Below are 24,505 nucleotides of genomic sequence, written 5' to 3' on the forward strand. Positions count from 1 at the left end.
TTGACTCTTATTTTCTCTAGCACTTGTTACATGCTTTGCCTCATCTCCCTCTTCATTGCTCTGTCTTTCTGTCTCCCTGTCTCTCTGTATCAAGGTCTCTTCAAATAAGCTCCACTTGCATAACTGCTAAAAACACTTAACAAACAAATGCATATGTATACAGTATGTATAAAGACATATTATAAAATTACAAAAGGTATAAAAATGTCTAAAGTTTCTTCTTCTCTGTGAAGCGCTTTGTTTGTTATTCAGTATCTGTTTTCCTCTGTGACTGGAAAAACTGGGATGGAATGATGAGTCAATTGCTTAAAGGAATTTAGAATTTCAAATGATCAGGTTTACAGATGTATACACATCCCAGAGATTCCCAGCAGAAATGTATGTTCAAATGAGATTCAGTGTTTCAATGAGCTTTCTTTTTTTCAGTACTTACTGTAGCCTAATTACATACCTTCCCCCTTTTACACACAGGGTTAGGTGAGGGAAGGCTAATTTCAATAAAATGCTCTGTCAGGGTAGAATTTATTGTCATTCTCTACATATACAATGCTCAGTATACAGGGGAACACATTTGTATTCCCTCAGTGCAGTAGTGTATATTATAAAAACAGATGTAATTAAAAAAAACTGAAAACAAGTATAGACACAGTAGCGTAGTATAAAGCTGAGCAATGTGCCATTAATGTAGTAAAATGCTCTAGCAGTTAAAAATGCATACGAAAACATGTTTAGTTATTTGTTTATTTAATAGGGCCCATACAGGGAACCATTGTTACAAACAGATAAGTATCTTCCAGCTGAAGCTAATTTGCAGCCTCTCTCTCTCTGGTCAGGCTATTAAATCAAGGATAAAACATTCATGTTAACATGACATCTCCTGTGAATCTGTGTACGACTTCAAGAAGGAATACAGCATGTAGCTATAAGCTGACAGGTGAATCTAACAATTCGATCAATCTGATCAAAGTTATAAGCCATAGCATGTAAAATTTTCTGAAACCCTATATACCCCAGAAGTTACCTCTTTAATATCTCTGGGCGAATTCACAGGCGGGATCTTTTTATGGCAATATTTGCTTTTATGCCAGTTTTGTGTGAATGTGATAAAATAACTAGACTTTTCAGGTATTTCATTTGTTGGATTACACCCAAAAAGGCATTTCTGTCTTAAAATCTATTTATAAACCATTTCTCAATTGACCTAGTGTAATACAAAATTTGCTTTGTCACAGTGTACAGTATATTGACATCACAATATAGAATTACAGATACCACTAAAGAGGATTTTATCCATATCCCCTGCTCCTGCTCCTGTTTATGCACACGATCAGATGTGTCTTTCTGGCCTGCATCACTATTTGGCAAACAAAGAGGATATGAGATAATGACTAAATTAATGCCGCACAGACTCCAGCAATTACGCGGATGTGGAAAGTATAATTTGTGGTTAGGAAAGTTCAAAAGCATCTACACACTTCTTAGTACACAAAAACTCATAACACATTGGTGGATACTAATACAATGTCCCAATACTAATTACAGATGGTTGGCATAGATGTTATGTATTTTTACTGAAGATGGACAATAAGAAAGCTTATAAGCAAAAGGTCTGGAAAGAGAAGGAGCAAAAACTGATCCAGAGAGAAATAAGAGTGATTCAGAGCTGCAGGAAGAAGTGTGCAGGAGGGGAAATATAGGGCAACATTTGCATTGAAGTACAACAGGAGAGAGAGCCGTGCCTGCATGCTAAAAGACAGCTCAGCCTATGCCTTTTCTTATCTTCAGTGGCCGTGCGTTTGACTGCATCTCTATGAGCAAGGGGATGAAAAGGGGGAAGACCGAAAACATTAATTTCCTGAAACTTCGAGGGAAGCTGTAGGAGTTGGGAGTGTGTGTGTGTGTGTGAGTGACAAGAACTTCTTCACCTCTCTTCGGTTGAGGGTGTTTTAGTGAGATGTTATCTGTCTAAGAGAAAGATATGAGAGGGAGAGATAAACTATCCACCATTCGCTTACTGATAAGGGGCTTCACAGGCTGAGATCAGAGGCTGCTGCTGCTGCACCTGGTGCTGCTCAACCTGACAGAAACACACACACACACACACACACACACACACACTTACAGCCTCTCACTAACTCATTCATTCTATCACAAACACATACACTCACATTTTTCTCATTAGCTAAATGTCTTTACTAAATGGGTGTAATTGGTAGTTCAGCTGAATAAATGACATTTTGTAATTAGGATGTAGAACATCATGTTAAGATATCCATCTGTGTGTGTTTGACCGATCCACTCTCTACATGTGCGTGTGTGTATGTGTGCTCTCGTCTGTTTCTGCCCGCATTGATTAGTGCAGTGTGCTTCTCTCAGCATTGAGTGTTGCTTGGCAGAGGTTTGTAGTCGCCTCACTCTGCATCAAACACATCCTGACACACACTTCTGCATTGCTTCTCTCTTGTTTGTCACTTTTGCACGTACTTGTCACACCATCTGACAGTCCTCTGCTCTCCCTAAATGCACTGAGACAGTGGGGCACTGTTCAACATACAGTACTCAGCATCACCAAATTGACATGCACATCTGTTCTGTGAATGTGCACGGAGTGAGTAGGAGAGCACTTCCCTGTATCTTATCCTGACCTGGACTCTGACCTTCCTTTAGAGAGAGGGCAAAGCAAACAGTAAAAAGCCCTAAAGGATCACTTAACAGTAATTTTAAAAAAAACCCATCATATCTCCTTTCCCATGTCTTTTTTGTCTCTTACCTTCTCTTGCTTGGGAAAAAAAATCTTTTTTTTTAGATCTCACCAGCACTCCTACTTATCCCTGACATTTCTCTCCTCACTGATCACTGTGGGCAGTGTAAGTTCCACTGTGGCTATGGCTTTGATTTTTCCCCTTCTGATCATAAGTCACCTCTTATGTCGCTGATCAAGGAACTTAGGTTTATTCTGTTGCACTCCCTGATATAAGCATAAGGTAGTTCTTAAAGGATAATTCCAGTTTATGACAACTTGGGTCTTATTTTTATAGTCTGGGCCATCATTTCTATTGGTAATAGAAGGATATACTCACAAGATAACTGCGGAGATCTGGGAATGGTGCAGCATTGCTGAAAAACAAGATGAGGCAAGAAACACAAGAAGTTAGACAATAATTTTTTTTTTTTAACCATAGTTGCGTTAATTTTGATAAAGCTGCTTTGAACTACCAGTATCACAGCTGTGGGATGAGGCTGCCAATCATTGTGACCCTCAGCTCAGTTGTTCTTAGAGTCACAGTCAAATGTAGCATTAATATTCAAAAACACTATGAATTGTGGAGGCAGGAGAACACAACAAAATGGAGAAACCATCCCATATTGTGGCTATCTCTGCTATTCTATATTCTATATACACATATGTGTTTGCCTGTGTGTTTTCTGTCTCAGTGGCTGCTTGAGTTTCCCCCTTGTGTTGTCTGTGAAGCCAAATCCGCCCTCTGGCTCTGCTCAGGTTACTGCATTTCTCTCATGGGATGCCTCACTCATGTCTGTCTGTTTTTCTCATAGAAGTAATACTGCATGCTTTTGTGCCGTTTAGCTGTCTCTCTGCACCACCCTGTCCTCTATTTGCATGTTTCTGTTAGTTTTTTTCTCTCCCTCTGCTCTTCAAATGCCCTTCCTTTTCTTGCAATTTCCTCATCTGTATTTCTTCTGAATGTTTCTTTCATGTCAGCTCCTACTCTTTGTTTTATTGTTAGAGCCTCTTCTCTCTGTCTGTTTGTCCCCTGTTTCCATTACCCGTCTTCTGTTGTGTCCATGCAGTTTTATTATCTCCCTCTTGCATTCTCTGGCCTTCTTTCTCTCTCCCAAAGTGTTAGTTACCAAACCATGCCTCTCTGATAGTGTTTGTTAATAATGATACTTCTGTGCCTCAGGTGGCTGGCCCCTACTGTAGTGAGAGTCTGTGGAAGTCATTATCCAGCTGTACTGCTGAAATGTAGAGGATCACATTGCTGGTAGCTGGTCCTTTCTGGGCCTTTTATACAGTAAAATAGCTTTTTTGTCTTATTTCATTAAGGCAAATGTTGTTTTCTTTGCTTGGTTTCAAACGAGATCTACACTGCTGTAGGTTAGAGGTTAGTATTGGATTCTGTGGTGTCGTATTGTATTTGTGTGTGGTAGAAAAGCTAATACAGAGTACTACAACAATACTTTTTCTGTGTGCCACATGACTTTTTTCAGTCTTCCCCTGGGCAGCAGTAAAGTGTATCCATTTGTCACTCCCTCATGTATAATTCAGATCTGGTTGCAACGCTCTGGATTTCTTTCCAAGACTTGCCGTTTTTAACTTGGCCCGACCAGATTGAGGGTTAGCATTAGTCTGGTCGTTTTTCCTCTTCCCCTCAGCAGTTTCTCCAACCTGTTTTTCTGAAAGCTTCAGCTGCTCAGCATTGATTTTCTTCTGTTATTCTTCTGCCCTCCGAAAATGTCAGCTGTTCCTGTATGAAAGAAGGGCAATTAGTCCCACAGCCTATGACAAAAAGGCCTTAGTCTCGCATAGCTTAGCTTAGCTTAGGTTAGCCCAGCTGTCATGTGTTGGTTTGCTTTGGGGTAAATTGAAATCGGCCAATTAGGATAATAATGCAGTGTTAGCCCAAAGGGCGATTAGTGGTTTCTAATAGGTTTAGTGCTCCGTAATGTTGATTGTGACTTGCATACACACTGCACGTCACATATTCCACAGGAAACAAAATAACAACAACTTTTCATCATATCCTCTATCGTCCCTTTCCTCTTCATCCTTCCATCCCTCCCCTCAGTGTCTCTTCAGGACATTACCATGAGGAAGGCTTTCAGGAGTTCCACTATTCAGGACCAGCAGCTGTTCGACCGCAAGTCGCTGCCCATCCCACTGCAGGAGACCTTCCAGACCTGCGAGCAGCCACCACCCCTCAATATCCTCACGCCCTACAGGTATGAATCCAGTCACTAACTTTTAGATACTGAAAAAAACTTTGAATCTGAGGCTGCACAGAACGATGCTCAGAGGTATAGTGGGTTTAAAAAAAAAAAAAGTTTATACTGTAATATGATGATGGCGTGCCATTGTTCTTTTGCTTTAAAGGAATGTCTCATGTCACTGACTCAGACTCACAATCTGAAGAATGGGTGAAAATTAATAATTAGTACTTTATTGATATGCACACAGAGAGAATGCTTGCTCCCCACTGTGTTATCTCAAAAGTACCTATATGACCTTGACTTCAGGCTGTTACTTGACCTGTGTTATATTTCTGTCTGCCACTTTAAAATTGAGAAGATACTGTGAGCTTGGAAACATGTAATATCAAATCAATAGGAAGTTTGATTTGATGTTGAGTTTAGAGTATATGGGCAAATGCCTAAAATTTTATGTGGTTTGTGCATCTCTGAGAGCACCCAGATATATTGGTGTATTATTACAGGCAGGCTTGTGCCTCTTTCACACCAGGCATCTCTCATGTCTCTTGAGGTTGAGCCGGGACAAGCAGAGCGATAGAGGGAGTCATCTGAAGATGAATAATCCATAAAAAGCTTTGCTGGCCAGCTCTCACTCCCCCCGCTTTTATTTCTCTGCTTTCTCACATCGATGCTTTCTCACTTCTTTTTTTTTTATACTCTCACTTCATTTTTTTCCCTCCTCCAGCATCTTACATGACCCTTCTCTGTCTAATACTGTCACCCTGACCAAGCCAGTTGAGGAAGGTTTCAGGCCAAACACAATCTCTTTATTTTCTGTGTGTTTAGACACATATACATACACTGTGAGGAGACAGGTGCAGGTGTAGGTTGTGGTATTTAAATCTGTTGTGGGCGTGTTTTTAACCTCTGGGCCTTGACATAGCCTCAACCAAGCAAAAGGCTAGTGTGGGTGTTTTGTTTTTTTGTTTTTTTTTTCTCGCTGAATTTATTTCCCAACCATACTCTAAATGCCCTGCTTTGTGCTGGCTACACATCAGTTTTTATTTAGACAAGGGGGTTTAAAGCTGCTAGTTGAATTAGACATAAAAAATGTACATTGTACACCTAAAGGTCAGTTCCCAGGCTGGCTGGAATTGCTCTCATCGCTCTTCCAATAACAACTGAGTATCCCTGAGCACACGGTCCAGTAGAGTGGATTAGGTACCTATTATAGACTGTTTCTCTTCTAGTGTCTTCCAAGAGAGAAAGAGGTGTACATAGGGGTATCCTATTAATACCAGGACTCTAACTTACAATTATTATCAGTTAACCTTGCAGCCTTTTCTTAATCAGTTGTTGATTAATCATAATCTGTGAACGCAAGGTCATGCCTTGTGAAAAAAATTAATTTATTACACAAAACCCAAAGATATTCACTTTCCTTCTCTTTAATTAAGAGAAGGAAAAGTGGGGAATCTTCACATTTCAGAAAGTGGAACCAGCACATTTGTGACAATTTTGAAACAATTAAAGAATCATCAAAATTGTTGCAGTTAATTTTCTGACTGTCCATTAATTGATTAAATTGTTCAGCTCTAATTAATGAAGACAGTTGAAGAAGAATATACAAGCACAGCAAATCATCACTGAATGAAGAAAAAGGTCATAATGGGACATATTCTGCTCATTTTGTGTTTCTTCAAGGAATGAATTCATTTTAGTTCCCCTCTCCATTTCAGTTCGGATCCCAGAGCTGACTTGTTCATCAGCACTGAATGGCTGATTGGGGTTATCATGGGTGATGATTTCATTCTTATGATTCATAATTTAAAATACTGTACTTTGATCTTTTCAGTTGCTTTGCTATTCACTTTCTCCCCCATCCCTACATCCTCACACCTTCTTTTGCTTTTACTCCCTATTCTCATTCCGTTCTCCCCATTCCTCTCTTTTCAACTGTATCTTCTCTCTTCTTCAGTTTTTTCTTCCTTTTCCCTCTCTCATAATTTTGTTCTCCTCTCCTCTCCTCTCCTCTCCTCTCCTCTCCTCACAACACACTGGGGTGCTCCCTGGGACACCTCCCCAGGCTCTTATTTCCACCCTGAGCACAGCTGCTGTGTTCCCTCTCTCTCTTTTTGTCTCTCTATCATACACACAAGCAAACACACACCTCAAATATACACAGAGCGACCACCATGCATAATCATTTACGCTTTGTGTGTACCAGCTCAGATGCTGTGGAGTATACACACACACACACACAAACACACACACACACACTACAATGGCTGTCTCTCCACCTTTGCCTTATCCCATTGTTTAATTCTGTTTTCTTCCCTTCACTGTGCTGCGTATCATTAAACTTTCCACTCTCGGCTTTTGAAGCTTTTCGGTTATTGGTGTCATCGTCAAATGATTGCCTCCCAAAGCGTGGCAGACACTGGGTGAAGGCAGTTACACATGAGTTCAGGCTGAGGTTCTGAGTCAAATATTGACCACTGAATGGTTGGTTGGTGGGATGCATCAAATATTCCTTTGTATTATTTTTAAGTTTGAAAGGAGACCTGAAATGCCCTTTTACATGACCTTCAGCAGAGACGGACTTGTGAATAACTGACTGTCTTCAGAGGAGATGCAGTTAAAAGTTATAATAGTTTGCAGAGAAGGAGAATTTAAGGAGAGAGGTCATTTAAATGGGGGAATTAGCATCACCAGCTGTATATCTCAGTGCTCTCAACTGATAATATTGGCTTAACAGTTGCTGGAAACCCATTAATTTGCGTTTTCTTTTGCCAGTTTTCTGGAAATCTTTATCAACTGTTGTGTTTTTTTAGACTCAGCATGTACACTAATCCTGACTTAAAGTGTTTCCACCTTAAGAACTTTCCCATAGGACCAAGAACCATTTGAGAAACATAGGAATTAACCTGCAATTTGAGTAGAGGAACATGAAACTAAATTTGTTTCATATCACAATAGTCCTGAATGCAGTAAATACAGATGCTCAGGACTTAACAGGGCAGAGTTTTTCGGGCTAAACACTGATTGGTCAAACATATCTGGCAGCTTCTGTACAGCTTTATTCACAAGAATAAAGAAATGAGCAAGAATTTAAATGTAATTGAAGATAAATTGCATGCATCGATCCATTGTAAATAATACACATTTGTATGCACAGAGAACAACATCTGAAAGCTGCCGAGAACGAGGAGAAAGCCATCAGCAGGGCTTATACCCATGTTGATATGAAATGACATTTCTGAACAGCATGTGTGGGCATTTGTGTAAGATTATTTCCTTGTCAAGAGGGACCTTCGATGTGATAATTACCTGCATCTTTTTTTAGTTCCCACCCTATCATCATAGCGCTGTTCCCTCCAGTGACCACCAACCATAAAGGCTTCTGTAATGAGAGTGAGGAAGACAGAGAGAGGAGCAGAGTTTAGACAGAGGGAATGATAAAGCAGGACATAGCTATTATTCATGACAAGTGGTAAACAGATATGATTTCTCGAAGGAAAGCAGACTAAGACAGACAAGGGCAGGAGTCAGGAAAAGAAACAAGATTATTATCAAACATGTCGCTTACTCTGCTTTTCAGCTGTCCAGGTTCTGCAACACCTGTCTCATGGAATTTAAGAGACAAAGAGAAAAATATGTATCACAAAGAGGAAAAAATTCCCTTTGCCCATCGATCCTTTATGTAGAGTTGAAAGGATTAGTTGATAAATTGATGAGTCAGTCATCATTTTAATCATTTTTCAAATGAGAATGGTCAAACATGCTCTGGTTGGAGCCTCTCAAATGTGAGAATTTACTGTTTCTTCTTGCGTTTTAATAAAACAAAATATTTTTAAGTTTGGGGCTGTCAGTCAGTCAAAACAAGACATTTGAATATGTCATGTTGGACTCTCTAACAAGCAGATGAATTGATAATGACAATTGTTACTTGCAGCCCTGCCATTTATTTACTGCAAGATATGCTGTATAGCTTTTTGAAATGGAAAAAAAAACCATATACTGTGCATGTTTTTCTAGGAAAAGGAATAAAACATTTAAAATTTGAAGAAAGAGCACTACTTCTGCAGTATTCCAACCTGAATATAATGAGTTTGCCTTTGTCAATCCACAGGGATGATGGGAAGGAGGGTCTGAAGTTCTACACCAATCCATCCTACTTCTTTGACCTGTGGAGAGAGAAGATGCTGCAGGACACAGAAGACAAGAGGAAGGAGAGGCGGAAACAGAAGGTAAGTCTTGAAAAATTACAAGCACAGGGCCTGGGCACCGTACATTTTACTTCTTGTTCTTGCATCAGCTGAAGACGGCGCAGCGATAGATTGAGGTGTTTGTGATGAGCAGCTTTGAGAGCACTGAGGTTAGCGAGTAGGAAGACAAGAAGTGAGAGCAAACAAGAGGCTTCCTGTATTCTCTGTGGATACAGACTGATGTGTCCTGCTTGAATAAACTGACAGGGTGATTCACTGAGATAGATTCACGCGCCTGGCTTCATACCATGTAGTCTAATGCATTAATTAGCCACCACTCATAGATTAATCAACTCTTTCTCTAGTCAGCCCTCTTAGTTATTACTTGTGATCATTACATCTAATTAATGGGAGCATCTGCTGTTCACTTGCCCCCGCACTGTGCGTCATCTCTCTGCCTCTGCACAAACTCTCACTCTCACTCTCACACACACACACACACACGCACACGCACACGCAGTCTGATGAGCATGCGTATAGTTAATTTTGATTAACACAGACACACACCAATTGAATGAAAGAGCTCGTTCACAACCATAAAACGTTCCTCTCCCTCATCAAACGCAGATCTCCGTCCCCCTACTCAAAATGAGAGGGGTTTCCCACCCTCAGCACCAGGAGCTCTAATGAGCACCAGCTTGCATTTTCCTGCGTGGGAAGCAGGGCGTGCTCCACATTTTGCTCCCTCGCAATCAATCAAAGCTTATTACAGTCATGTCAATGAGGAATAAGGAGAGTGATTTTCCGTCGAGGGTTTATGTGAATGAAGAGGATATAATTTGTTGGTTATGAGGTTTTTAATGATTGTGGGAATGATGCAGAGAGGACAGAGGGCGAGTTTAGCCAAGAATTAGTTGGAGGGATGGAGAGAAATTAATGATATTTATATGTTGTTGTGTTGTAGTTTAGTATTCATCGGCTCCATAATAGCATAAGAAACATAGATGGATTCTAGTTTCTAAATGTATAATGAAACACAAAGCTCATTTGCTACAGTAGACAGACCTTATTTACTTCAGCGGGTTAAGTTGATATGACCGCGTGTAGCCGAAGCTCATTTCAGTGATTTCATTCTAATTAAAGCCCCGGGTGGGCTCAGCTTGCAAAGCCTTGTTCATTTCCCTCTTGACCACACTGGCAGTTAGACAGACCCCATGGAAAGGCCTATAAGACATTCACAGGGAGAGCAGGATGGATTAGAGGAATTATGCACACATATTTGCTGGTTTGTGTAACCATCATGGCGGATAAATGGTCTGAATGAGGATCAGGGTAAATACAGTGTTGAGAAGTTATGTGTGTGTGTATGGAAAGCATGCAGAATCAGTCACTGAAAGGGTGTGGAGGGGTAAATAAGTTATACACACACATATACGCACAATCACATATATACATTCAGATGGGTGAAATTTAGTGTGTAAAGCATGGATAGATTTACATTGCATCAGTTAATTCACTGAGGGGCTCAGTCATGGTGCTCTTGAAGTGTGTGCGGGTGTGTGTGTGCCTGTGTGTGTGTTTGTTGCTGTAATTATGTATACCCTTTGTACTCTGTCTTATTATTTCTCCAGTAGATTACAGATATCGATTTCATTCTTTGCTTCTAAACGTCTAAATATTTTTCATAATGACAGTTTTATCGTTGTTAACTTGGACACACACACACACAGCCACTGACATGCACAGACAAATGCTTAAAAACATCCAAATCGACCATGATCTACCATGCAGCTGCAGTGTCAAGGACCTGACAGGCCATGCCACCTGTCAGTCAGTGTGAAGCTGTCTGAGATCGGCTGCCAACACATTTTGTGCCGTGACAGAAAATGTTCCAGCTCTTACTCACTTTCTCTTCTGCCTAATGTCTGTCCTTCAGTCTTCACTCTTACTCTTTCACTCCTGCTCATCTCACTTACTTTAGTTGTGGTTGAGAAATACAGTCAAATTTAATATTACTATCCTAATTCTAACATTTTTTAGATATCATTAAACAAAAACATGGGGAAATAAAGGAATCAAGGCTAAAATACAAATGGTAAACATGCACAGAAGCAGTAGCCTAAAAAATCGAAAGACACTTAATTTTAAGAGTTGCTGGCATGCAATAGAGATCAGCTCTTGTCTGTAGAGAACTGAAGCTGTGTGTAGCTGACTCTTTAAAAGTTTTTCTAAATACATCAGGCCTTGAATCCACTGAACTGGTAAAAGAGGTTTGGATGCCTTCCAGTGAGTATCAGAAGCAGCTGAATTCAGCTGATGCACAGGGAGACACAGTTCATGAGTTCAGGTCAAAGTTTCTTCTTACACCACAGAGGAACGACAACAAATCAAACACTTTAGCTCACGGTGTTGAAGGACCAGACTGAATGACTCACTGAGCAAAGTGGCAGCGAGTGCATTTATGAGAGAGGTATAATTTAGATGGTTTGAACAGCACAAGTAGTTAGATTTGCTGTACCTCTTTTCAACAGTTTTTCAGAGATGCATTCACCAAAAATTTCAGTTCTCAAGAAACTTTATCTCCTTTTGTGAGGTGTCAGAGCTCTGTTACAGAGAATAGAAAAAAAAAATTCAGCATTAGAATTCTGAATAGTCTATGATATGTATTCTGACTGAAGCTTAGGGAAACAAAGTCTTGAAGCAAAACGATATGAAATAGTAAAAATGTTCTTTACAGCATGAAACACCATTTAAAAGCCTGGTTTGAGGAGAAAAAAGGCCGACTCTCATCCAGAGCAGAGTCAAAAAAAAAAGTGGAATCGGAGTGTGGAAGTTGAAAGAAGTGGTTGAAAGTAACAGCAGGGAATCTGGTTGAATTTTGGCCAAAGTGAGACAGTATGGTAATTTAATTCTCCACTACTGAATTTGACATCTTGAAACTGGTACCTAACAAAATGAGGAACAAAGACTGGGACTAGTGAGATTACAATGTACAATATTTCCATTGTCAGTGAGTGTTTGTCAGAAGAAGAGGAATTTCTGCACTTTATCTTCAGCTTCACCCTATTACACCCCCAGACATTTTCTTACTGAGTCATATTGCTAGTAGCTCCTCTAAAACCACATTTACACACACTACATTACAAACAGACACACACAGATTAGCAGCCGGTGATAAATGAAGAGTAGCACAGGGTAGACAGAGGGGAAAAGAAACCCACAGTGTCCTAATCTCATTAGCTCCTGTGTTAGCCTCAGCCTCACTGGATTAGCAGTAGACTATGGACTGAGCCAGTCAGAGGGAGTGAGAGGAAAGTCCCAGGCGCACATGAGAAGAAGAAGTGAAAGAGAGAAAGTTGGCAAGAGAAAGGAAAGCAAGAAACAGAACATTACTTGCTCGCTTTGAGATCAGTGTTTGAGTCCACACTACATTGAGGTTTGTCTCTAGCGTTTGGGTCCCCTGTGGAGAATGCGCTTTGGCTCTTTCTCTCCTATTCCTGACTCTTTATAGCACTCATAGGCATCTTACAGAAAAATACTGACACTTAAATTTCAGCCTGTCTTTCTTATTTAAAGTACTAAAGCAGCAATAAATGTTTTTTTTTAATTTGTCCCAGCTCAGAAGTATCGCTGCCAATCTTCATTAAAATCCATGGACACTTGGACATTGTTGCAGCTTGATTAACTGACAAGGCTGTAATAAAACTTTTTCCTGCATTGTTGCAGGTAACAGGGGGAGAAATGTCCCTGACTTCATTCCAAATGTTAAAGTAGTCAAAAGACTACAAGGGCATACATTTGCTAAATCCGATGAGGAACAGGGAGCTGTAAAAGAACACACCAAGTTGTTTGCTTGGGTCAGTAAAACCAGAATTTTTGTTTACAAGGAGACAATTACGGTCCACACACCAACAAAGACTAAAAGAAAGATGTTAGCCTCCTGAGCATGAAAACAGAAAATAACAAAAGCACTTTGAAAGTTTTTTTTTTTTTCAGTTTTGAAGCCCTTTTTGAGCTCATAAGTGTGAAACAGTCTCTCTTGAGACTGTTTAATTTAGCTACACATGATGGTCATGAGTGTAGTTACAGTTTTAGAAGCATCAGGGAGTGAGGAGGATCTTTTCTTTACCCGCTAGAGCCAAAAGCTGCTGTAAATACCATGAAGTACCAAGAAGACATCTCCCTGCATCCGTACTCCAAACACACAGAGTAGGAGCAAGATGCAAAAAGCATCATGTCTCCATTATCACAGCTTTCTGATACAAATTTACATTTTCCCCTCCCCACGAAAGTCACCCAATCCTTCTACCCCCTTTGCTGCGGTTGCCCTGGCAACCACTCCAGTCCATTCATGAGACTGAGACAGCAGGCTTGGAGCAGTAAGAGGCAGAGATGGACCGAGACTGACACACTGAACGGTGCCCTGCTACGGGCCACAGCAGCTGCACACATCCAAGGCTGCCCTGCTGTCAACACAGACACACTGAGCTTTTTGTGTGTGGCTAGGAACAGTTCACCTCTGGGGAATATTCGGAGTGGGAGAAGATACAGTATTAGCAGAAGGATCTGTGAACTCCAGAAGAAAAAAAAAAAAAAAACTGACTTTTGTTATGGTGCCAGCCATGGCCGTCTGTCCATCTGTCCCATTCTTGTAATGTGATATTCAAATTTGGCACAACACATTCACTTGGACTCAAGGATGAACTAATTGGATTTTGGAAATCAAAGGTTAAGGTCACAATGACCTCACAAAACAGATTTTGATTCAAAAAATCATACGCTAATTATGGAGAAAAACTCTTAATAACTTATATTAAATTCCTTCAAAGTCTAGACAGACATAGATGTAAGCTGCAACTGACTGTGGTGGACACTCAGAGTATTGAAGCTGAATGTGAAGTCACTGTAGCAGATAAATAAATAGTGAAATAAATAGTGAAAAGGATTTCATGTTAAATGTTGATATTTCAACATGATGTTTTGGCAGCATATTGCACCGAGTACATCTTGTTTACAAAAATCATTATCATCCAGCAGCTGAATGTGCCTGTTAAGTATTTCAGCTCGCCTAGTCCACAGCACTGCTACAGCATGTACCAGGGAGCCTTAATGACTCTTTCTGACCAGAGAGGAGCTTTTTAATGACTGTGATTTGAACAGCTGATATTTTGCTTGAACAGCACCTTTTTACACACTTGAGGACTGCGAAATATCCTTAATGTGATTTAGAATATATGCAAACACCTCATTAAAGTAACAATTTGCATGTTAGCAAAGAAAGGTATTCACAAATGAACTTCTCCTGCTCATTACTCGTCTTGTAAAAACAAGACACAAGGTCAGCCAGCTGCACAACAAGGACAAAGATTTTGAGTGAGATAATCTGAATTGGATATGGACACAGTGGGAGGACATGCTCTGTCATGACTTACCAGTAATTTTTACATGTATGCCAAAGGGCCTGCATCATTAGGATGCTTCCCTCCAAGAGACAAGTACGAAGAAGTGATTCAAACCTGATTGCTGTCAAATCAGATTTAGATGGTGCAGCGTGTCGGTTAGTTTCTTATGAAACTAAGAAGGCAGATGAGATGCTACATCTGCACACTTTCGGTGAGGGGTTTTTCAGGCTGTGTGCTAAGATCACGTCCTCCTCGCAGCTTGTTGCAAGCGAGTATAACTCTTGGTTGTCACTGCAGATACAAGAGCAGCTAATCAAAGTGCGGGAGGACAGTATTTTGGAAATGGCTTTTCACAAAGTGATATCCAGGGAGTGCATTTGCAGTATTATTCCCTTTTTCCACCACCTGCATGTGTGAACTCAACTTGTCGATAGAAGAGAATTGATAAAGAAGGAGAGCTCTGTATGTGTTTTACCATTTAGAGCTCGGATTCAGTTTATATGTTAATTAAAGCAAAGAACGCGATGCTGTGACCTATTTTGAGCCCCACAAAGACAACTGAACGCGTGTAATATTTCATAATGTTTCAGTGGTAAATAGGTTAGTGTTAGTGCTGTACAATTGTGTTTCATGGTTGAAGAAATCTGTCAAAACACTGCTTTAGGATCTTTCTTCCTCTGACTTTTTTCCTCTCAACCTTTTCTTCTTTTTTCTGGATTCTGGTCTAACTCTGTCTAACTCTGTGCAGCTGGAAATGCCTTATCTTGTGTGTCCCAAGGGCCTTATAAGCATCCTTTCTGAAACCCCTCCTCCCTTTCTCAGTCCCTCAGAGGTAAGACCCCACCCCACCCCCCCCTTCCATCCAAGCATCTGCTCCTAATGCGGCAGCCTGCAGCCCTCCCTGTCCCCCGTCCATTCACTCCCCCCTTTGGTTTGCTCTGGACAAGTGATCTTCCCACCTCTAACCCGTTACTAACAGCCGTCCAGTATTTACCTGCCCTGGCTGCATCCCAGGTCCACTTTAGGGGTAGAAGCAAAGGAGTAAATTAAAGCTTTTGTCACCAATCTTTCACAAAAAGGGGGAAAAACATGTTACTCAATTTTACACCCCTCTAAATTTAGAAGTTTTTTTTTATCCTAGCCTTAGAACTAGATGTCTGGTTAGTTCTTCAATGCATTTTCACACTCAAAATCTTTTGATGTTCTCAGGTCAAACTGAGACAAGTCGATCATGGTGTGTTTCAGCCATACCTGTCTGCGTGTCTTATTTACAACTTCACATCTATGAGGAAGAATTGCATACAATGAAAATAAGAAATTTGGGACACAGCCACGGAGTAGACACTTCACTAACAAAGCAAAGAGCATTTATCTCAAAAACAGTTCTTTGCCTTGGCATGGGAGACCTCTTCACGAGTTTGAGCAGAACAGCCTTTTCCTCTTTGTCGATTGGATTGTTGTTACAAAACAAAGTTACAGATATGAAATTATAACATCTACACTTGCTCACGCAACATTTTCTAAATTCTTTTTTTTTTTTTTTTTTTTTTAATGTCCAATGATCACTTTATAACTCTCATCAGAAAAGTCAGTGGCTCCAGATAAATACAGTACAAGTATGTACAGAACAAATCCAATAGATCAGCAGCGGCAATAATACGTATATTGTCTGAGGGGTTTGTGTTATTGTCAGCAGCAGGGTGGTCCAGTGGCTGTGCGCCTCTGCGGGCCTCCCTGTGGGGGTTATTTACCCGGTAACATAGATACAGTTCTGCTGAGTCTGTCACACTCAAAATACACACACACACACAAAAACACACACCTACAGGTACACACAGAAACAAAAGCTGCACACACAGTTGCGTATGAATATGGGCACAGGCCGCCACATGAGAATGCATTCTGTATATAACATAAATCTGTAACTGCTGTATTACACACACTCACAGTGCTTACACTTCCTCTGCCAGTACCATGACCATTCAGATGAAGGATGACGACCTAGCAGAGGCACACAGAACCACTGAAATTAGCCACATTTACAACGGCTGTGACACACACACATGCACAAACTCACAAACACACAGTTTCTCATTTTCTCTCATATACAAACACAGTGTACCTCCCTCCCTTGTTTACTCTTGCTTTTTTCCATCAACAAAGACCTTCACACTGCAGTATTAAAACCTTCACTCTGTGACGCTCTGTTAGGCAGATGGTTTTCTGGCAGCCTTGCGAATTTGACTCTGGCTCTTTACCTGTGTTTCTTTGCCCTTTTCTCTGTCTACCACCTGTCCTTCTTGACACTTATTGTACTATCAATAAAGCCAAAATCCCATAATAACAGTTTATAAACCTCTGAGTCGTATTGCGGTATGCTTGCCTTTTTTTTTTTTTTTTTTTTGGGCAGATGGTGCTCATTAATTCTAGTTTAAATATTTCAACGACACGATGCCTGAAAACCTTTCAGGAAGTCAGAGGTTAGTCAGAGTAAAACTAATATTCTAAATTATATGGCAGACTTGTAGCTGAATTTTAGAGGCTCAGCACAGTTTGGAAAATGGCAGAGGACAATAAGTTAAAATATTTGACCTTCTGATGCAGCTCCTTCTGCCTCAGCAGATAGTGTTGTCAGGATGCAGCGCTGCTGCAAGTTTGACAGTTCAAATATATGAATGTGTTGGAGCCGAGAGCAGGAGACATTTAGTTGTCTGAGTGTGTGTGTGTGTGTGTGAGCGCAGAGGCTTCCCCTCAGCCAATGCCTCATCAGGGGTAATGGGCCATGATGAATCAGAACCTAATCAATGTGCATTAACATTAGGATTTATTCCCATGCTCGCTCTCAGCTGCCCGGCCACAGCAGTGGACGGACAAAATCAACATAATTTAGTCAAACCAAACGAGACGCTGTCCACAACCCACGTTGTGTTGAATCAGCCGCCTGTCAGCCAGCATGTTTCATTTGAAGACCAGCATACACACACATAAACACAGACACACACACATGGTGGGGAATAAGCAGGGAAGGCCACCGTGGATCTATGGGATATAAAAGAAATCGATTAGTATTGGTTTTAATGGAGAGTGCCCGTGTCGAAGGCTGGTAATTATGTTTCAGAGGCCTTTTCTTTACTTTACCTAGAAACATATGTGGGGGAATATGATACGCAACAAATCTACACTCGCACAAATAAACAATCTGTTGTTTCTGCTACTAGAAACAGAATTACAATAATTGCCAAAACCAACAGGAGGAAATGTTATGTGTTTGTTGTGTAAAGGCAGTTTGTAGAATAAGTTTTATTTCATCCATACTGTACTACAGCTTGCTTAAGGCCTGATTCTATAATGACCACAAATCTGCCTTTCTAAGCTAATACCCTACCGTTAGAGGGTACGTCTGGCAGTACCGTATATTTTTTTCATATCAACAAATTCCATCAAAAGACCAAATCCAGCCTGATGCAGCTTATTCCTCTCTGTGAAAGACTTCCATTGCTCTCAGTAACGCTTATAAAAACACATAAATTAGCCATGCTGTTACACCAGGTGACATGGTTCATTCATTAACATAAACGTAGAGACTACGTTATTTTAAATCAATCCACCATACACAGTTGTGCTGCAATAAAAGCTCACTAAAGCACACTGACATATGTACAATTTAGTTTTAGAAATCTACAATGCCCACATGGTCTAGAACATTTTAGAGCTTAAAAAAAAAAGAAACTATAAATTTGTGACCTGTTGAAGATTCACTTCTTCAGTATGAACCAGTGGGCCGAGTGCCACAGGCAGGCTGGGGAAGTCAGAAGGTATTTGTTGACATTAAGAAAAATACAGAATAACACCAGCCTTATATTTAAAATATGTACCAATACAGGTTAACAATGTGTTTTCAGTTGAATTGTTTATGTCAGGACTGCAAATTATTTTTTTATATGAATGCATGAGAACTAAACTGACTGATACGTTGTTTTCATGCATATCAGTGTTTAGCTGAACTGTTAAATGCCCCTTCTTAATTTTAGTGTCCTTCTTGTGCTGTGATCTGCTCTGTATTATTTTGAGTCGACTCACGCATGTGTGTGTTTGTTTTGCATGTCATTCTTCAGTACGTGCTGTTGTTGTAGGTCTGAAAGTCTTTTCCATATGTAGAAACACTCCTTTGTAGTTTGTCCTCCCATTCCAGTGAGATCCCTCTCTTTCTACCTGAGTCTTCTTTCTGTTTGCGTTGAAGTTCAGTGTGTGTGTGTGTTTGTGGTGGACTGTGTGTGCCGCTGCCCCCCCCCATCTGCATTGTGACATACCCGGAGCTGTGCACGTTGTCATTTTCTGTTTAACAGCACTTTTCTTTTCCCCTCTTTCCCTTTTGTCCCACATGCTCTCACCGCCCACTCTGCCTTTGTCCCTGTTGACTGTGTGCAGCGGTGTTGCGCTCAATCCTATGCCGTGTTGATTTTTTTTTGAAGCCCCCTCCCCTCACCCCTGGTGCTTCTCTTGTGGTTTTTGTTTTTGTTCTTGTAGTTGCAGGATCCCCGCATGTATGATCAGGTCTATAGGTACTTAGACCTTCCAGGGCAGGTATGTGAAAATACAGCGATTATTTTAAAACACTGTGTGATTTCTGCTACTGCAGTTTGCTGCTCAATTTCTTTACAACCCTGTAAAGCGTGTTAAAAGTCGGTCATGCTGAAGTCTGGGAGGCAGGGAAGTGCTGTTAGATGATGGAGATTATGATTGTTGAAGAAAAGAAAAAAAAATTAATTGTTCCTTTATTGTTTGTGGTACTTTTCTAAGTTCCATGCTTTGATAAATTTACACACATATACAATGATTTGATTTGGTCAGTCACTGAGCACTCCCCTGTTCCCAAGCTTGTATGACTTAATATTTTCTTGTCTGTGAAATGCTTCTCTTGAAAAAAATCTGTGTGATTTGTGTTTTCAGAGAACTACCTTAATACACATTGTAACTGAAAAGTTCACATCATCTAATTTAAGATAGATAGAAATCTCACAAAGACATTTTGACAACAGCTGTCATGTGAAATGAAAGTGAATTGTTTAAGAGGGAGGCTTTGGTATATGGATATTTATGTGGATGTAGCAGCATTTAGTATCAGTAAAGAGTGTAAATGGTCAGAGGGGGCTACTTAGATCCCTGTTTAAATTTGGGATTGTGTTTGGTGTTCTACCTGAACAGTCATAAAATGTTTCTTTTACTCATGTTTCTCCTTTTACTTTTAAATCTGACTCAAATTTCCCTGTTGTCATAGTGTAACAGGCAGTCACTATATGCTTTGTCACATAAAATGACAAATGAAATGTATTTAACAACAGCTAATCTGTTATCTTCTCTCTCCCTTCACTATGTTCTTTCTCTCCATCCCCCAAACTCTCTCTCATGGCTTCATCCTTCATTTGATTCTCACCATCCTCCGCATCTCCTGATCTGCGTCTTACCTCTAACCATCTTGTCCCACGCCATCATCACCGTCAAATTATTCTGTCCTCCCCGTCACCCTCCTCCCCCGAAGCTGAAGGCAATAGACCGTCCGCCGGAGCCGGAGAAGGTACCGCGGGCGCCTCACGATCGTAAAAAGGAGTGGCAGAAACTGGCACTGGGTGCAGAGCTGGCCCAGGACATACCTGAAGACAAACACAGAGAGGCCAACGGATCTGCAGGTTACCACAACAACAGGTATGTGAAGGTGGCTGTCCAGCATTAAAATTCTCACACACATTCAGGTCTATTTTTAGGCACACAATGAGTGTAACAGGTGCCAAATGATGGGGCTAACATGCACATACATCTTGGTAGCCATAGCCATAGAAATACACAATGTATAACTTCTAATTTAGAATATCGAGTTTCAGCAGTACCAATTGGATAAACACTGATTTGTCAGCAGGATGTAATCACTCCATCTATGAAAAAAAATAAAATTTGTGCCTACTCCACTGAGAATGGGTTCCTGCAATTTACACTTCACTGGCACCGAGGAAACACAGCTTCAACAGCAATGATTAGGGTCCCCTCGCAGTTGTGATTGCATTTATTGTGCCTCAAAGCTCCGGTGCCACTTCTATTCAATAATTTCCCAGCCAGTCAATGTGATTAATAAGAAAAGATTTCATGCAGATAGGTAGTTTTCTTGGACTTGCCAGTGCCATGAATAGCTGACATAAAATCTTTTCTCCAAGCATAGATGAGGATGGATTTCAAGCACACTGTCAGCCGATATAGATGGTAATGATTTCATGCTCTTTTATGTGATGACCAAATAGCCAAGGCGCGTATTATGAGAGCAGCCCAGCAGCCCTGCCAGAGCATCATCCAACTTATTTTTGTAGCAAACACACATTTGCATTTTTTCTTATAAATAAAAAATATGTAAAACTGGTGCAAGACACAGCACCAGATCAAACCCAGCTGGTGTAAGGCATTTAAAAAGAAGCAAATTAACTGTAAACTTCGTTTGAGTAACATAATTACTGTAGAGGAATATATTTTAGCCTCGACCTGTGCCAAATTTAGCATGTGATAGCCACAAATGATACTATATTATGTGTTTCATTTCATTTTTCCAGTGTTAAAATATCTAGATAAGATGTTGACTCCACTGACTTGCTAAGAAAAACATGATCTCATCCTTAATTTCTTGTGACAGTGTAAAGTGCTGTCATTCATTCTCAAAAAAACAACACTTCCACAAGCTTCTGTTTCAGTAGCCAAGAACAAATACACCCAGGACCTTGTTTACACATTTTAAGTATTGTTGCTTCCCAACCTGTGGATCTGGACCCCTCCAAGCCACAGTGAGATTAGTTCCAAGATAATGGCGTTGATATAAGAGGATAAAATATGTTTCACTATTATTATTATTCAAACAAAACAATCTGAGGAGGATATGAGAGGAAAAGTATTTCTAAACAATTATTAAGTGTTAAAGACAGGGTTGGATCAGAAACTGTGTCTGTGAAAGAACCAAAAAAAATACTTCTAACACTGAATAAATTTTATCTGAGGAGGAGGAGGACTGAAATACAGTGCATACAAGTGATCAGTGGTGTGCTCAAACTTTGGTTCTTTTACAAGCAGCAGTGAGGTGAAACAGCTGGTAACCATGGGTCTGTTCTTTACCAGACTATTATGATTATTCATTTTTTCTCATGTTTACATTATGACAGAAAAAAAGGATTTGTGCAGGTTACACTGTTGTGATAAGAACACGGCTGAATGTGATAACAAACGTTCAAATCAAAACCAAAATCAGAGGAACAGAACATGAGAAAATGAAAACGTACCTCTCTGCTCAGGGCTCCCTTGTACATGGAGCATTTGGACGGCCCCTTCTCACTGGCAGCGCTGCCCTACAGCCAGATGAACGAGCTGCTGAACCGTACCGGGGACAGAATGTATTCGCGGCCCCACGACCCTCCACCGCCACCTCCTCCCATGCACCCACTGGGAGAGATCAAGCCACCCTCTGTGATCAGGTGGGACAGGAGACCACACACAACACATAACTTCAGTTTCATGACCCCCCCTTGAGAAAACTTTAGTGAATACTTTTTTTATGGTTTTGCATAGCTGGTAAAAGTTTTAATGAAAGCAATAGGTGTTCACCCACGTCTGCATGCCAGAACCTTCCTGCAGCTCTGAGTTTCCAGCTTCCCTGAGGGATAAAATCCTGCTCATGTGGTGTTCCAAGCAGATTCAAGTGTGAACAATTAATTGTAGATATGATTTCACCTTGCCTCTGATTCACAAGCGCACACGCGCATTAAATTGCAATCCTATCCCCATCTCTTTGGTTTGTTTATTCCATTTTATCTCTCATGGATCAATTGGCCATAGTGAGTGACATTCCATTACGTTTCTTTTTGAGCGAGCATTTATTCTGTTTAAGAGGATGAGGATTTTTCGCTCCGTTAGAGCTTAACAGAAAAACACAGGGAAGGAGGGATGAAAGGAACGCTAGATGGATGGATGGAGGGAGGTTTTGCGGACCAAAGACAAAAGGCTCGGAGAAGGGCAGGATCAATAAAGTGTTAAGGCCACTGAGCGTATTACAGGTTGTTTTTCTGCTGCACACTTTTGCCGCATATGTCACTGTTTGAAGGGATGGAGAGATCAGAGGGAATGATTAAAGCTGCAGCACCAGAGAAATATCATTGATTTTTTTTTTTTGCAAAGTCCTTGGAGCTCTCTTCTCTTCTTACTCTCAAACTCTGTCCTTCCCTGTCTTTGTCTGTCCCCTGCTCTTATTTACTTTTACTTTCCAATCCTCTTCTGACCTTTAATTCTGGCGTCTCGCTGTCTCTTCCTTTTATAACTTACTCGCATCATGTTCCATATCTCATATTCTCACTTCAACCCCTCCCCCTTCTCAAATCTTCTCCACATTTAATGTAGCTCATTGTGTAGATATTGGCACAGATACAGCCTCAAGTGTGCTTGGAGGAAATGCTCAACGCATTATTTTCCTCCCTCTTTTCTCTCTCGCTGTGCTTTTTGTCTGCAGCAATTTTCTCCGTAGGAAGGAAATTGATTGTGAACATGTCGGTCTTTGTGTTGCAGTGTCCTGGTTAGTAGCTCGATCCACCCACGCAGCTTCAGCATCAGCAAACGGCCAATACAGATAACATTCTGTCTTTAATGCATGAGTTAGCTGCTCTGGGATTTCAATACTCCCCGCAGATATGCAGTGTCCTTTAACCTCTAATCTAGCCTACTGACGTCCAGGTAGACATTCTTTGGCATGTTAGGATTTCCTGTGTATCATTATTAAGGACAAGTGGCTGAGTTAAGGACCTCACACAGAGCTATCATCACTCATTCCCCACTTCTAAACCCCTCTGGCAACACTGCATTTTCAAACAGCCACTGTACGTATGATTACTTCCACCAGCCTCAGCCCATGTAAACATGGTTGGTGCGGCAGCTGACTCTGATGCACTGCTGCACATTTTTAATTGAAAATAAATAATTTGTCTTTTGAGCTAATGGAGCAGTTAATTTTTGATGTTGTTGAGCAAAACAGAACAAAATAATCTCGATCTTCATGTGCACTCCTTCAGCGACACTTGTGAATTGCCGGTTCACCTGCCCTTAGTCACTGGTCTGAAATATACACTAAATGTTGCTGATGTGCTGAGAGACTGAGGCTGAAGCTACAAAAAGACAGCATACTCACCGGTTGATGATTCGTGTAGAGGCCGTGGAAATAAAGAGGCAGCATTGTTCTGTATGATAAGGAAAAATGTAACATCACACTGTTATTTTAACATTGATTTGAACTTTCTGTCCGACTCTCTCTCCCTCATTATTTCCCATCATGATCTCTTTTTCTCTCTCTCTCTTTTCTTCCCTCCAGCTCCAGTTCAGGTTTTTCCGACAGCAGACCCCAGTCTCCGGCCCGGACAGCAGGCCTCAACTCCAACACTCCTCCTCCACCGCCTCCCCCTCTTCCCCCTCCGCCTCCCCCCTTACCCTCCTCAGGCCTGCGGGGCACCCCTCCTCCTCCCATCCCTCCCCTACCAATCCAGCAGCAGCCCCCGGCCATCCCACCTCCCCCTGCTCCCCTCCAGATCGCCCCAGGGGTGCTCCACCCGGCCCCTCCGCCCGTGGCGCCTCCACTCCACTCTTCCTCCCCGGCCCGTCTCCAGCAGGTCCTGGACAAGGGCCCACCCATGGGCTCTGGGACCCAGTCGGACGGCACCATCCTGCCTCCTCCCCCACCGCCTCCCCCTTTGCCCCTCCCTGGGGCACGGAGCTCCTCACCCTGTCCGTCAGGCCCGCCACCTGTGCCAGCCTTCCCCTCAGCAGGAGCCATGGCCTCCCCACCGCCCCATACTGTCCACGATGTGGGGACAAAGAGGCACCATCCAGCCAATCTGCCGCCCATCAGCGATGCACGCAGCGTCCTGTTGGAGGCTATCAGAAAAGGTGGGTCATGTT

The 24,505-nt window shown here is 41.3% G+C and overlaps 1 protein-coding gene across 2 annotated transcripts in view; it reads left to right on the top strand.

Annotated features, from left to right (window-relative positions):
• Positions 1-24,505, top strand: part of wasf1 (WASP family member 1) — a 53,318-nt gene that overhangs the window by 26,781 nt on the left and 2,032 nt on the right. Inside the window, exons 4-10 of one of the 2 annotated variants that reach the window (XM_041064155.1) lie at positions 4,809-4,962; positions 9,062-9,179; positions 15,288-15,371; positions 19,067-19,123; positions 20,079-20,242; positions 21,862-22,041; positions 23,922-24,493. In XM_041064155.1, coding sequence (XP_040920089.1) covers positions 4,809-4,962; positions 9,062-9,179; positions 15,288-15,371; positions 19,067-19,123; positions 20,079-20,242; positions 21,862-22,041; positions 23,922-24,493 — 1,329 coding nt within the window. The remainder of the gene's footprint in view (positions 1-4,808; positions 4,963-9,061; positions 9,180-15,287; positions 15,372-19,066; positions 19,124-20,078; positions 20,243-21,861; positions 22,042-23,921; positions 24,494-24,505) is intronic. The other variant, XM_041064156.1, reaches the window with a different exon arrangement.

The sequence above is a fragment of the Toxotes jaculatrix genome, chromosome 19 (assembly GCF_017976425.1).
Source record: "Toxotes jaculatrix isolate fToxJac2 chromosome 19, fToxJac2.pri, whole genome shotgun sequence".
Taxonomy (NCBI): Eukaryota; Metazoa; Chordata; class Actinopteri; family Toxotidae; genus Toxotes; species Toxotes jaculatrix.